Raw genomic sequence first — 13,041 nt, 5'->3', positions numbered from 1 at the left:
CTGTCTCCCAGAGTTAGTTCAAACTCTTGTCCATTGAGTTGATGATGCCATCCGGCCAGCTCAGCCTCTGTGGCCCCTTTGATTAATAGGTGGTTGGATGTGGCACTTTAGGATGGAAATACTTACTTTTAACAGACTTTTGAATGCATGGCTCCATGGTCTTCTTGTGTCCAGTACTACTTTTGAGAACGTCTAATAGGTCTTCTGGTTCCTAATTCTTTGTGTAAACCCTCAGTCCCTTTCTCCCTTTCTGATTTTCTGTGAGTTTTTAGGATCTTCTCTTTGTCTGCAGTGCTTTGTGAGATGTGGCAGCAATGTGCTTTGGCAGGGACCCCTCTTCACTCTTTGTTGCATTTATTGTCCAGAAACTCGGACCCTCCAATTCTGGGATTTATTTTTGTATTATTTATTTGCTAATTTCATTCCTATTGTTTTTTGTTCTTTCATTCTCTACTTCTGTTTCTCAGATTTTGGACCTCCTGGGTGAGCCTGTAATTTTCTTGTCTTTCCTGTTTTATTTTTTCTCTCTCTTTAATTTTTGTCATACTGGCTGAGGGATTTTCTCTAGTTAATTGTCCAAAAATTTCTATTAAATTTTTTAGTTTTCCTAAAGTATTTTTTTTTTTTTTTTGCATATTACCACGGTCAAGCTAATTAACACATCCATGACCTCACACAGTCCCTTTTTTTGTGTGTGTGTATGTTGAGGACACTTTTCTCTCAGCAAATTTCAAGTGTCCAATACAGTTTTATTAACTATTATCACCAGGTTGTACATTAGAGTCCCCAGAACATATTTAACTTATAACTGAATTCGTGCCAACATCTCCCCATTTCGCCCAACATTCAGTCTCTGGGCTTTCTTAGAATCCACATATGAGTTAAATTTTCTATGTTATTTTTAACTACTACTGAGAAACAGTTTTTTATCCAGTAAGTATTCTCATTTAAGAAGTATCATCTTCTTCTTGTTTCATGGTTGCACTCCCTCTCCATGAACTGCTATGAATATTCATCCTTACTCTGTAGAAGAGTTTTCCCTGCTTCCTACATTGTTTCTCTTTCCTGTAAGTTTAATTTAGCTCATCTGTGTTCAGGATGGGGCTTGCTGAATAATGGTTTCCACAGTGGGGTGAAGCTCTGCCTATTTTTCTGCAGGGCCTGCTATGTGTACGCATCTTCTCAGCTTTTTCCCTTTGTCCGGTGAGTTTCTTTGTGGAGGAAATTTCTGGTTTTCTGTTGGGAGACTGTAATGGGTTGAACTGTCTTTCCCAAAAATGGTTCGTCCAAGTCCTAACCCCTTGAGCTTCAGAGGTGACCTTACTAGGAAACAGGGCTCAGTTCAGTTCAGTCCTTCAGTCGTGTCCGACTCTTTGCGACCCCATGGACTGCAGCACGCCAGGCTTCCCTGTCCATCACCAAGTCCTGGAGCTTGCTCAAACTCATGTCCATCGAGTCAGAGATGTCATTCAACCATCTCATCCTCTGTCTTCTCCTTCTCCTGCCTTCAATTTTTCCCAGCATCAGGGTCTTTTCTAATGAGTCAGCTCTTCCCATCAGATGGCCAAAGTATTGGAGCTTCAGCTTCAGCATCGGTCCTTCTAAAGAATATTCAGGACTGATTACCTTTAGGGTTGACTGGTTGGATCTCCTTGCAGTCCAAGGGACTCTAAAGAGTCTTCTCCAACACCATTGTCCAAAAGCATCAATTTTTTGGTGCTCAGCTTTGACCTCATTAGGAAACAGGGCTGTTGCAGACGTAATTGGTGAAGATGAGTCACAGCAGAGTAGGGGTACACTGATCTGGTCTGACGAGTGTCCTTGTAAAGAAGACAGAGGCATGCAGGGAGAAGCCTTGCGACGCAGAGACAGAGGCTGGGTGAGGGGTGCCTGGGGCACCATCAGCTGAAGGAAGAAAGGAGGCCCCTCTCCTAGGGGTTTCAGAGGGTGCGTGGCCCTGCTGACACCTGGGTTTTGCACTTTCAGCCTCTAGAACTGAGAGACAAGACCTCTCTGTTGTTTTAAGCCTCCTGTTGTGGCACTCTGTCACAGAAGTTCCAGGAAAGTATTCCAGAGGGCATGTGCCAACTGCTGCTTGCTGTGGGTGCCAAGGGTGCAGGAAAAGGGCACAATGGGACAGTGAGCCACGGTGGGGGGCAGGAGGGGGGCTGAAGGGGCAGGGGACAGGGAGAGGACCCATCCTCTACAAAGAGGCTTCAGGGGGTAGGTTTTCCTTCACCCTGCATCCTTCCAGGCTGGTTGAGGGTCTCTGACTGCATGCGTGCTCAGCTGCTCAGTCTTGCCTGATCTTCGCGGCCCCATGGACTGTAGCCCACCAGGATCCTCTGTCCAGGGGATTCTCCAGACAAGATTACTGAAGTGGGATAGCCATTCCCTTCTCCAGGGGATCTTCCCGAACCCGGGAAATGAACCCAGGTCTCCTGCACTGGCAGGTGGATTCTTTACTACTGCACCACCTGGGAAGCCCAGCTGAGGGTCTGGCCCTTGTCCTGTGCTGTGTCCGCGAGTCCCTGGGCCTGGAGCTCATTGCTCTGGGAATGAACCTCCTGGTTTCTCTGGGGGTGAGGAAGGCCTGACCCTCATGGGGCAGGACTGTGGAGCCTGTGTCCTTGTCACTCAGACTCCCAGTGAATGCTCGTGCTTTCAGCCTCAGCTCACTCTTGAAAAGCAACTGGAACCTCCTGGTCCTGAAAGACCTGCCTCTGCACACAGGTGTCCAGTTCTCTAGGCCCGCAGCCAGGGGTCATGGCTTCCAGGAATCCCTGAGCCCTCCCGGAAGGAGGTGAGGGTGCCCTCTCCTGGCCTCCCCAAGAATTTGGGTCAGGCTCCCTGTAGGTCCCACCTGGCCTGGAGGGAGGCCTTTCTGTCTGATGCATCCTCCCCACACAGCGCTTTTCCACACAATAGTCCTCAGTGCATGTTTGCTGGATAAATGAAGAGATGGAGACGACATTGAAGCTAAAATGGGAAGACATTTGACTTTATGCCTAAGGCTAAGATTGTTAAAAAAACCCGATCCACCCATTCTTTACAGATGGAAATTTATATCTCAAAGCTTAAAAAAAAAAAAGAGCCAAAATTGGGACTCTGGGTAGTCTGATAATTATAAAACCAAACATCCATCTCCTTGCTGGAATTTTTGAATTCCAATCAACTGCAAAAAGTTTCTTGGCCACTCTCACAGTTGGGTTTGCCATCCTTAAAATGAATCGGCAGAGCATGGTTTATAGCTCACAAAATTCTAGGAAGAATGCTATAATTCTAACTGGGCTATTTACACAGATTTTCCTAGAGCCAGCTCAGTGCTGGCAGGTTACCTCTGTTCCATGCATCTTCTCATTCCCCCAAATGGAGGGGGCTCACATGTTCCCCCAAAGTCATTTAAGCAAGATAAATAGGAAATTCCTCTCGTTAGGCAATTCTTTGCAAGAGCATGTGTTGTCACGAGGTGTTTCCTGAACCCTTACAGTTGAAGACTCGCCTCAGGAAGCAAAGCCCTCCCCCATGTCTTGCTGGGTGGATGCTTTGGAGAGATCACTGAAAGTCTAATTTCCATGGCAGGCTTTTGAGTCCATGTGACACTCTGTGACAACGCCTTCCTGTCTGTTTGATTAGAAAAAACGGCTCTAGGAAAAGTCAAAGAATTAATGGGATAGGATCTGAAAAATATATACATAAATTTATTCGATATATAACTGAACTGCTTTGCAGTAAACCTGAAACTCACACAACATTTAAATCAAGGGTAATTTAAAAGAGAAATCAAGGAAAATCAAGACAGGGTCCATCTGTACCAGGGCAGAAGTGATCATGGAATTGCCGAGGTCATTATTGCAAGGGCCTGACTGATCTGCTAGCCTCAGACTTAAATTAGCAGGTTGCTGTATGAAGAGTTTTTATTAATGGATCAGGCAAGACTACTTTGATTGCCGATCTTGAGACCTTAATTCAAATTAGCGTTAAAGATGAGTATGCCTTGGCTCAGGAGATCAAAGGGAGAGTGGAGGTGGGGAGGATGAGACCAGCCCTGGGACCGGCTCGGGCTCTGGACGTCGGGAACCAGGCAGCTGACGGTCTTCTTTCTGCTCCTCTCCTAGCAGCTTCCTGCTCTCGCAGCCTTCCTCCCCACGGCGGCAAACGTGGCCGCTCCCGGCATCCGGAGACGACCGGCGGGAAACCCAGGGAAGGGCTGCGCGGACCCCTGTGTCCTGCACCGTCCCTGGACTGACCAGCGGAGGCGGGCCAGACGGTTCTGCGGGAAGATGGCGCCTCCCTTTGCAGCGCATGATGCAAGTGGGAAGGGCGTTTCCCAGGAGAAGGCCAGTGCCCTTCTAGACAAATGACAAGGTGGATGGATGTCTTTCCACTATCTGTGTATGTTTTCCTTTGTAGCTTGTTATGCTTTATTTTTTTGATTTTATTTTTGTATAATTCTTATGAAAGTATAGTTGATTTACAATACTGTGTTAGTTTCAGGAGTACAGCAAAGTGAACCAGTTATACATACACGTATACTCTTTGATTCTTTTCCCACAGAGATCACTACAGAGTAATGAGTAGAGTTCCCCGTGCTGAACAGTAGGCCCTTGTTAGTTATCTCTTTTATCTGTGCACATGTGTGTGAGTGCTCAGTCGCTTCAGTCATGTCTGGCTCTTTGTGACCCTATGGACTGCGGCCCGCCAGGCTCCTCTGCCCATGGGATTCTCCAGGCAAGAATACTGGAGTGGGTTGCCATGCCCTTCTCCAGGGGATCTTCCAGTCCCAGGGATTGAACCTGGCTCTCCTGCTTTGCAGGTGGATTCTTGACCGCTAAGCCACCAGGGTATAGCTGTGTGTATATGTCAGTCCCAATATTCCAGTTTATCCATTCCCCCTTATCCCCTGGTAACCATAAGTTTGTTTTTCACATCTGTGACTCTACTGTTTTATAAATGATTTTGTTTGCACTTTTTTTTTAAGACTCCACACATAAGCAATATCCTATGATATTTGTCTTTCTGTGTCTGACTTACTTGACTCAGTATGACTATCCCTGGGTTCATTCATGTTCCTGCAATGGCGTTATTTTGTTCTTTTTTAATAGATGAATAATATTCCATTGTATATGTATCCTACATCTTCTTTAGGTAGCTTGCTGTTCTTTAGTAATTGAAGGTGAGATGTCATTTAGCTTTAGACTCAAAAATTGCTACTACTCCATTATTTGAACAGCAGACTGAATCAGCGGGCAGGACTGTACCAATACGCACATGCCAAGTGCACCCACGGGGAGCTGGGTGAAGGGGCAGCGGGCCCACTGGTTATTTGTAACGTTGTTCCAGAGCCTGGGCGTGGGTGGGGCTGACTGGTGGTGGAGAGTCTGCGTTTGCAGCCTTGGGCAGGGGAGGAGGAAGTAGAGGCTGGAAACCAGGCTGCGGCAAGTGTGGTTGATCCAGCCCCAAGTGCCTGGCATTGACGCTGGACCGCGCTGGACACCCCAGGCATGGCTGTGCTTGGTCCGCAGAGCAGAAAACGGAGCCTCACCGCCCAAGACGCGCGGTTCATCAGTGGCAGGGAAGGACTAGGGCCTCGTTCCTAGCCAGGCATCCCACTTTCCACTAGGCTGCTCGCGGAGGCTGAAAACTGGCACAGGGATGGAACAAGGACTCCCATCCACCCTCCAGCTGCGGGGTCAGAGGAAACCTCAAATCCTCCCCCTTGGTTGGACTCACAGTCCTTCTCCTGAAATAGTCAAGTTGCCTCCTCGGTTTTTACTTCAAGCCGACTTTGGAATCTCACATCTCCCGTCTTCCATGGGATGAAACTCCAACCTCACAACAAGCAAATCTATGAACACAATCGCACAGGCAGATGCTTGCTGTGGGCTCTGAATGCGGGAACTCTGAAGGCAAGCAGAGAACCCTCCAGAGTCTCTCTTCCTCTTCCTACCCCGGACTCCCACTCTTCTAGCGATTTGATTTTTATCTTAAAGGCAGAAATGCCGCTTGACTTTCTTCCCTGCTCAGTGTTTCCTACGCATCAGCAAGTGCTGGATTGAAGGCACAGGTTTGTCTGCACAAACCCAGATGAATGAAGGTCCCCTCCAGGCTCCTGTGATGGGACAGACTCCTCGACTGTGTGCCCTGACCTGAGACCCTGCCCCTCCCCACTCTCATCCAAGGAAGATGGGACTATTTGCCCCTTTGGTGAATGCCCCTGCTGGTGACAATGTGCTTTTCCTTTTATTTTAGGATTATTGTGATCTTTTAAGGTCAGGACATAATTATGCAGAATTGAGATTCTTCCTTTCCCACAATGCCGTGTCTCCATGTCTGCGGGTCATTTGCCAAATCTATGGATTCTTGTTGAGACGAGCTCTTCGGTCTTGAGCAGTGTCCTGGGGCTGACGAGTCAAGGTGCTGGCTGGTGCTGGTCCAGAGCAGGTCTTTCCAGTGTGGAGGCCAGTGAGGTACCCCTTGACTTGTAAAGAGACCCTGAGCTCAGGGGGCGAGGCCCTGGAGCACACATCTCTGAACTGGAGGCTGTGGTCACCACGGTGGGGGCTTCTGGCTCCCTTCCACTCTGGTGGTGCTACCAGTGCCTGTTATGGGATGCTGGTTGCTATGGAAACAGGGGCTAGTTGTGGTAGTAGAGGACTGATAGGAGGGGATTACTGAGGACACCAAATGGGAAAGGGCTTAACTCACATGCACTTACAGAAGCTCATTCCTGTGAGCTGGTTGTGAATCATTCGACCCCTTGCTCCCAAGGCGTCTGTCAGAATCATTTCTTAAGATTCTCACGAGCTCCCTGGGGCTCCATGTCAACTGTAATGCCAGTTACAGTTTCAGGGTCATGCGAGTTGTGATATGTACATTCTCCGCCCCCTCAGGACGGACCCGTTGGAAGAGCTTGTGTCCCTGTGGGCCGACTGTGTGTGTGTTCGCTAGTGCAGTGAAGTCTCCAAAGGGCAGAGAGACTTTATCAGGAAGAAACGCCAAGCGGGAAGTGCCAGACAAACAACAGAGCCTGCGTTCAAGGGAAGAGACTCACAGGCTGGGAGGCCTCTGGACACAGAAGAAGCTGTGCGCCGGTGAGCCAGAGACTGCATACATATTACACCTTCAGTCCCATTTGGGCATAGCGCTATTTCCGTTTCGGTCGGTCATATAAAATATACAAGCACAGGCTGCTGGAACTGAAAGAAGCTTCAGAGCTGATGTCATACGTCTGTACCAGTTGGGGTTTCAGGCAGGAAACAGAAACCGCTCTCCTTACTGTGAGCAGAAAGGGATCCATCACGGGAAATGATCAGGAGGTTCAGCGGCGTGAGCTGGGGGCGGGGCCTCCGGGAGTAATTCCCAGGGCCGCCCCGCGTCACCTTCTGGTCCATTCTGGGATGTGGGAAAACAGGGTGCCGCACTGCGGAGCCCGAGTTTAGGGTCACAGTCTCGATTCAGGGGAAAGGGAAGGAAGGCGGGGCAGGGCAGTCCTCAGCCTGCCCCTCGCAAAGCTGGACTTTGGGGTCTGGCTGCTGCTGCTGCCTTCACGGCATGTGGGTGTGTGCCCCCAGGGGTATCTGACTCTGTGACCCCAAGGACTACATACAGCCCTCCAGGCTCCTCTGGCCATGGGACTTTCCTGGCAGGAATACTGGAGTGGGTTACCATTCCCTTCTCCAGGGGATCTTTCTGACCCAGTGATCGAACCTGGGTCTCCTGCATTGCAGGAAGAATCTTTGCCACTGAGCCACCAGGGAAGCCTATTGCCTTCATAACCTCCCTGTAACTCACCCTCGGCACCCAGGAAGCTGGGGTCTCCCTTAGACCCACTGCACCCATCCCAATGCCTTCCCTGCTTTCAGCAGCTGGGGATAATCCTCCAAGGAGGGAGCTGTGGTTAGGGCGGCTGTCCTGGCCTCGGAAGGGGTCTGGGAGGGGCTCCTCTAGGGCCTCATTCTGTACTGGCTGCCAGGGAAAAGACCAGCCTAAGTAGTGGGGAAATCACCAGGCTCCCTGCTACCCACACACCCAGAGCTCTAGCTACAGCGGAGCCTGGGAAACGGGGGGGGGTGCAAGTTCCTAACTTGTGCAGAAGAAGGGAGGAGGTACCAATGCTGGTTCAACACAGCGTTTACAGGGAGACCGGACTGTGAGATTCGGTGACTTGGGGGGGCTGCTGGGCCCAGACCCGGGACCGTTGATGTTGCGGTCAGTGCTGACTTCCGGGATGGTTTTGTCTTGGAACCGGGTGGCAGGAGGAACTGGTCATTTCACCGAGAATCCCAGATCCCAGTGATTCAGTGAGAAAACCATAGGAGCCACAGTGCTCTCTGGTGAGTGCCTGGGAGGATGTGGGAGGTTTTCCACCAAAGGCTGCCAGCTTCCAGAAGTTTCTGCGACCACAGGCTTTGTTGGCGAGGGTCTAGATTGTCAATGATTAGTTACAGTTAAATATTATGGAGACCTGTTTCTGATTAAGCAGGGGTTTTAGTTTCTTTAATGCTTGCTCTAAATGATGCATTGCCATTGCCGTTTAAATAATGTTGATCGTCATTCCTAATAGCAAGGAATGTATATTCTCTATGATTTTGAAAAGAAATAGCTGTATTGGTATTTGAAAAAAGGAACCACTGAATAAGGACACAGAGGCCACACTTGTTCTGTTAACCTCTCTGAGGGGTGCTGCTTGGGACAGAAAGTTGTGAGCAAAACGTTCCTGTATTTGCAGCCTGTGATGTGTCTTGCAGAAGTGGTTCCTGCAGACCCAGCCAATGCAGTGGCAGCACATGTCCTGGTCCGTGGGTCCGAGTCCATGCCAGCCCCTCGGAGCGGGGATGCTGGTGGGACATGTGCTCTCCTGTGGGGGAACCCTGTCTGCCCACATGTCACGCGGGCCGTGTCGCTCCTGCTCGGAGCCCCCGTTCATTTCTTCTTCTCCTGCAGGAGACGGGCAGGGAAGCACCTCAGTCCAGGTCTTGGTCCCCATCCTGACATTCTTCCAGTTGAGCCCTTGGGGTTTAGAGAAGGGGTGAGCCTTCCGGTGGGTGAGTAAGGGGGCCCCTGAGCTGCAGGAGGACAGCGGGCACCGTCTCTCCTGTGCCATCTTCCCTTCCTCCCTAAATGCAGAAAATCATCTGGAAAGGAGTTAATGATACCTTTACTCCCCAAACTTGCTCTGGAAGGATCTCCAAGTGAAAAGGATCCTTCAGATGTCTTGCTCACTCTCTTTTTTAAAAACTTTTTTTATTGAGGTATGATTTAAAATGTGTTAGTTTCAGATGTACAGTAAAATGAATCTGATACACACACACACACACACATAGCCACTCTTGTTTTTAAAGAAAACAGTTCTTTTTTAAAAAATTATTTTATTTTTAATTGGAGTATAATTGCTTTACAATATTGTGTTGGTTTCTGCCATGCACTAACATGAATCAGCCCCAGGTATACATATATTCCACCCCTCTTGAAGCTGCCTCCCCGTCCCGCCCCTCTAGGTCCTCACAGAGCACTGGGTTTGAGCTCCCTGAGTCATACAGCAAATTCCCTTTGACTGTCTATTTTACACATGGTAATGTGTCTGTTTCAATGCTAGTCTCTCAAATATCCCACCCTCTCCCTCTCCCACCGTGTCCAAAAGTCTGTTCTTCATGTCTGTGTCTCCTTTGCTGCCCTGCAAGTATGATCATTAGTGACATCTTTCTAGATTCCTTACATATGAATTAATACACATTATTTGCTTTTCTCTTCCTGATTTACTTCACTCTGTGTAAAAGGCTGTAGGTTCATCCGTCTCATTAGAACTGACTCAAATGTGTTCCTTTTTATAGTCAAGTAATATTCCATTGTGTATATGTACCACAGCTTCTTTATGCATTCATCTGTGGATGGACATCTAGGTTGCTTCCATGTCCTAGCTATTGTAAATAGTGCTGTGATGAACACTGGGCTACATGCGTCCTTTTCAATTATGCTTTTCTCAAGCTTTACGACCGGTAGTGGGATTGCTGGGTCGTATGGTAGTTTTATTCTTAGTTTTTTTAAAAGGAATCTCCATACTGTTCTCCAGAGTTACTGTATCAATTTGCATTCCCATCAACAGTGCAAGAGGGTTCCCGTCACTCTTTTTTTTTAGATTGTTTTCCCATATAGATCATAACAGAGTATTGGGAAGAGTTCCCTATTGTATACAGTAGGTCCTTATCTCTATTTTGTATATAATCATGTGTATATGTCAGTCCCAATCTCCCAATTTATCGCCTTCACCCCCACTCCCTGGTAACAATAAGTTTGTTTCTGTGGATGTCTCTTGATATTTCACCTGAACTGACTTTTCAGCGGGGTCACGTGATGGGTGAGCAGCGAGAAGTTTAGGGCGTCCATGGCCAGAATTCTGATCTGAGCTCAGCTACAAAGCCAGGTTCTTCCCATCTGTCAAATGGGGCCATAATCTCACTTAAGGAAACATGACCTATATCTATTTAAAAGGTGGGGATGCTCTTGATGCAAGAGATAATGCCTATCAAAGCACTGTGAACTATACCAGCTGTGCAGAAACACAAGTCCTTTCTCAAGGGTCTTCCTGTAAATCTGAGCATGATAACCCTTCTTGTTCCCCTTGTGTGTGTCCTGGAGTTGGGACCATTAGCTTCACAATTGGAATCATTATATACAGAACGACCAAAAAAAAAAAGATGTAGCCTTTTTTTCTTGCCTTTTCACTGGCAAACAGAGCTTTGGTTAGCCAAACGCCAAGGCGATTTTAATGGCTGGTTTTTTAATATCTGAAAGGGGAGGTTATTAGGAGAAGTCTCAATTCAGAAACTTCAAGAAGAAGTGGGAGGGTGTGGTGAGGGTGGACGGGGGAGACTGCATTTCCTGTTTTCCTTTCAGATGGTGTTGGGAAACACTGCTGGAAAACCATGGAGACCCACGAAAAAATTCCAGAATTCATTCTCCTTGCGGCCGCTGGGAGCCCAGCCCCAAAGGTGATGAGTAGAAGGGGTGGATTTCTTTTTTTTTTTTTAAGAGTTGGGGTTTGCAGGCGTCCAGCTCCGGGCTCGTGGGGTGAAGACAGCCTTCTGAGGTGACATCAGCTTGTGGTCCAGGCCAGGAGCAACAGAGTAGGAGTCTGGTTTTCATTTACAGTGTTGGGGCAGGCCCGCTGGGGAGGGGGAGAGGAGGGGGCGGAGGAGGGAGGAGGAGGAGCTGGAGGGAGCCTTGACTGTATCCCTGGACCCCGTCCAGTTTGGAGCTCAGTCCTCCACCAAAGGCCGCTCAGTTCTCCCGCGCGCCAGCCTCCTGCGAAGACCACGAGAGCAGCTTTCTGCCCGCCCGGGGTTCCCTCTCCCTGCCTGGGGTCCCCCCTCTCCTGCAGAAGGGAGAGGAGACGCAGCCCGTGGGGGAAAACCATGCGTCAGAATCGCACATAATTGACTATCGAAGCCCAGGGACGCAGGCTTCTCCAGGTTTGCTCAGGGTAAGTGCCCCTTCGCTCCCGTTCCCCCGGTTTCGGGTTTTGTAGCCAGAGGGAAGGGCTTCAAACCCCGCTGACCGCGTCTCGATGGCTCTCAGGTTTGCGCCCTGAGAGTCGCTTTTCTGTAGGAGCTGTGGTCTCTGGAAGCTCCGGCCGATTTTTTCTTTCTCCGTGTGTGCCACCTGGGTCTTCCCTGGCGGGGCTGAGGTCTGGGGCTGCCCTGAGTCCTGCAGGGCGGTCTGTCCTGTCCATCCTTCTCTGCTTTTTGGGCTCACGGTTTATTTTATTTGACGTTGCCTCCTCCTTCGAAAGCTCAGCTGGAATCTGAGAATCGGCTTTGTTTGCAGAAGTGCCTTTGCAGGGACCCCAGAGCCACTTTGGGGACACTCTCTGAGGTGGCTGGTGGTGGGGTGGGCTGGTTGAGCGCCTCTGCCGCCCGCTGGGGGATGGGGTGACTTTGCTGTCCAGGCAAGGGGCAGGTGGAGGCTTCCTCAGCTCTCACCATCAGGGCTCCATCTTTTCAGGAATCTGAAGTTACTGCTGGTGCCTTGGGCCCTTTGGGGTTGTCTAAAGGAGCTGCCAGGGTCAGAGCAGGAGAAGGAATTTGGTGTTTGGGCAGCAGGCCCGGTGGATAAGGCAGGGCCCCTGGGGCCACGGGCTGGCTTGTGCTGCCCAGATGTATGGGGCGTGCCAAGCCAGGAGGCCTGGGGCCTGTCCCCGGCCGGGAGGGTGGGGCCCCGGTCCTCTCGCCCAGGATGCAGCGTGTTCCCGGATAGTCACCAGTCTGCTCTGGGGACCTGTGTCAGGGGCTACTGTGTGCGGTGGGCTCCCGGGGAGGGCCCAGAGTCCTGGGGGCTGTAAACAGAAATGGGCATTTCACAGCCAGCCTGAGGAGCGAGTTGAAGGGCTGGTCTGGACCCCAAGAACAAACTGCTCCACACGCAGAGGAGTGTCCTCCACCCAGTGGGGACTCGGAGGGGCTGGTCCCTGCCAGCCGCTTCTTTTGCTGAACACAGCTAACTCTGCACGAGAACCACTGGGTCCCACAGCTGCAAGGGCGCTCGGACCCCAAAGGGAGAGACAGTTCTCACTCAGGGATCCCCCATTCCTGTAACTTTAAAAAACTGAACAGAAATGGCTTTAAAATCAGGTATTTTTTTTTGGTTCCTAAGCAAAATGTTATTGAAAACCAGCTGGTTGTTGGATGGTATTGGAACTCCTGAGTTCTTTAGCTGGGCTAAAGAGAAAAGAAGTTCTTGGTCGGGGGCGCTGAGGTGTGGCTCCCTGGCTTTAAAGATGTTCCCGGGCTCTGAGATGCTCAGTTACTTGCAGAGGCCGTAGCACCAGTAGGTGGCTCAGAGGGCGGTCCAGTCTTTACCATTTCAGGAAGGCAGATGGCCCAACCATGGAGGTCCCCGAACTAATTTGAAACATGCCGTTTGATTCTGTTCTCCCAGAAGATACTGTCCTCCTGTCATAGTCTACGAGAAGTGATGGGGGAATTGGTGTATGCTCCCCAGGGTTCTCCCGGCTAACAGGGAAAGGAGTGCCAGGCGAGAGAG

The 13,041-nt window shown here is 49.9% G+C and overlaps 1 protein-coding gene across 2 annotated transcripts in view; it reads left to right on the top strand.

Moving 5' to 3' along the window:
- The first annotated feature begins 15 nt into the window (after nt 1-15).
- COL6A3 (collagen type VI alpha 3 chain) overlaps nt 16-13,041 on the top strand; it is a 103,715-nt gene continuing 90,689 nt past the window's right edge. Inside the window, exons 1-5 of one of the 2 annotated variants that reach the window (XM_081491113.1) lie at nt 16-933; nt 1,098-1,203; nt 1,987-2,065; nt 4,119-4,395; nt 10,897-10,991. In XM_081491113.1, coding sequence (XP_081347239.1) covers nt 4,377-4,395; nt 10,897-10,991 — 114 coding nt within the window. In that variant the 5' untranslated portion in view covers nt 16-933; nt 1,098-1,203; nt 1,987-2,065; nt 4,119-4,376. Of the gene's footprint in view, nt 934-1,097; nt 1,204-1,986; nt 2,066-4,118; nt 4,396-10,896; nt 11,483-13,041 lie in introns of those variants that run through there. The other variant, XM_081491114.1, reaches the window with a different exon arrangement.

The sequence above is a fragment of the Giraffa tippelskirchi genome, chromosome 5 (genome assembly GCF_054371585.1).
Source record: "Giraffa tippelskirchi isolate mGirTip1 chromosome 5, T2T-mGirTip1v1.2.pri, whole genome shotgun sequence".
In the NCBI taxonomy this organism is placed as follows: domain Eukaryota; kingdom Metazoa; phylum Chordata; class Mammalia; order Artiodactyla; family Giraffidae; genus Giraffa; species Giraffa tippelskirchi.
This window is presented reverse-complemented; position numbering and strand designations above follow the sequence as displayed.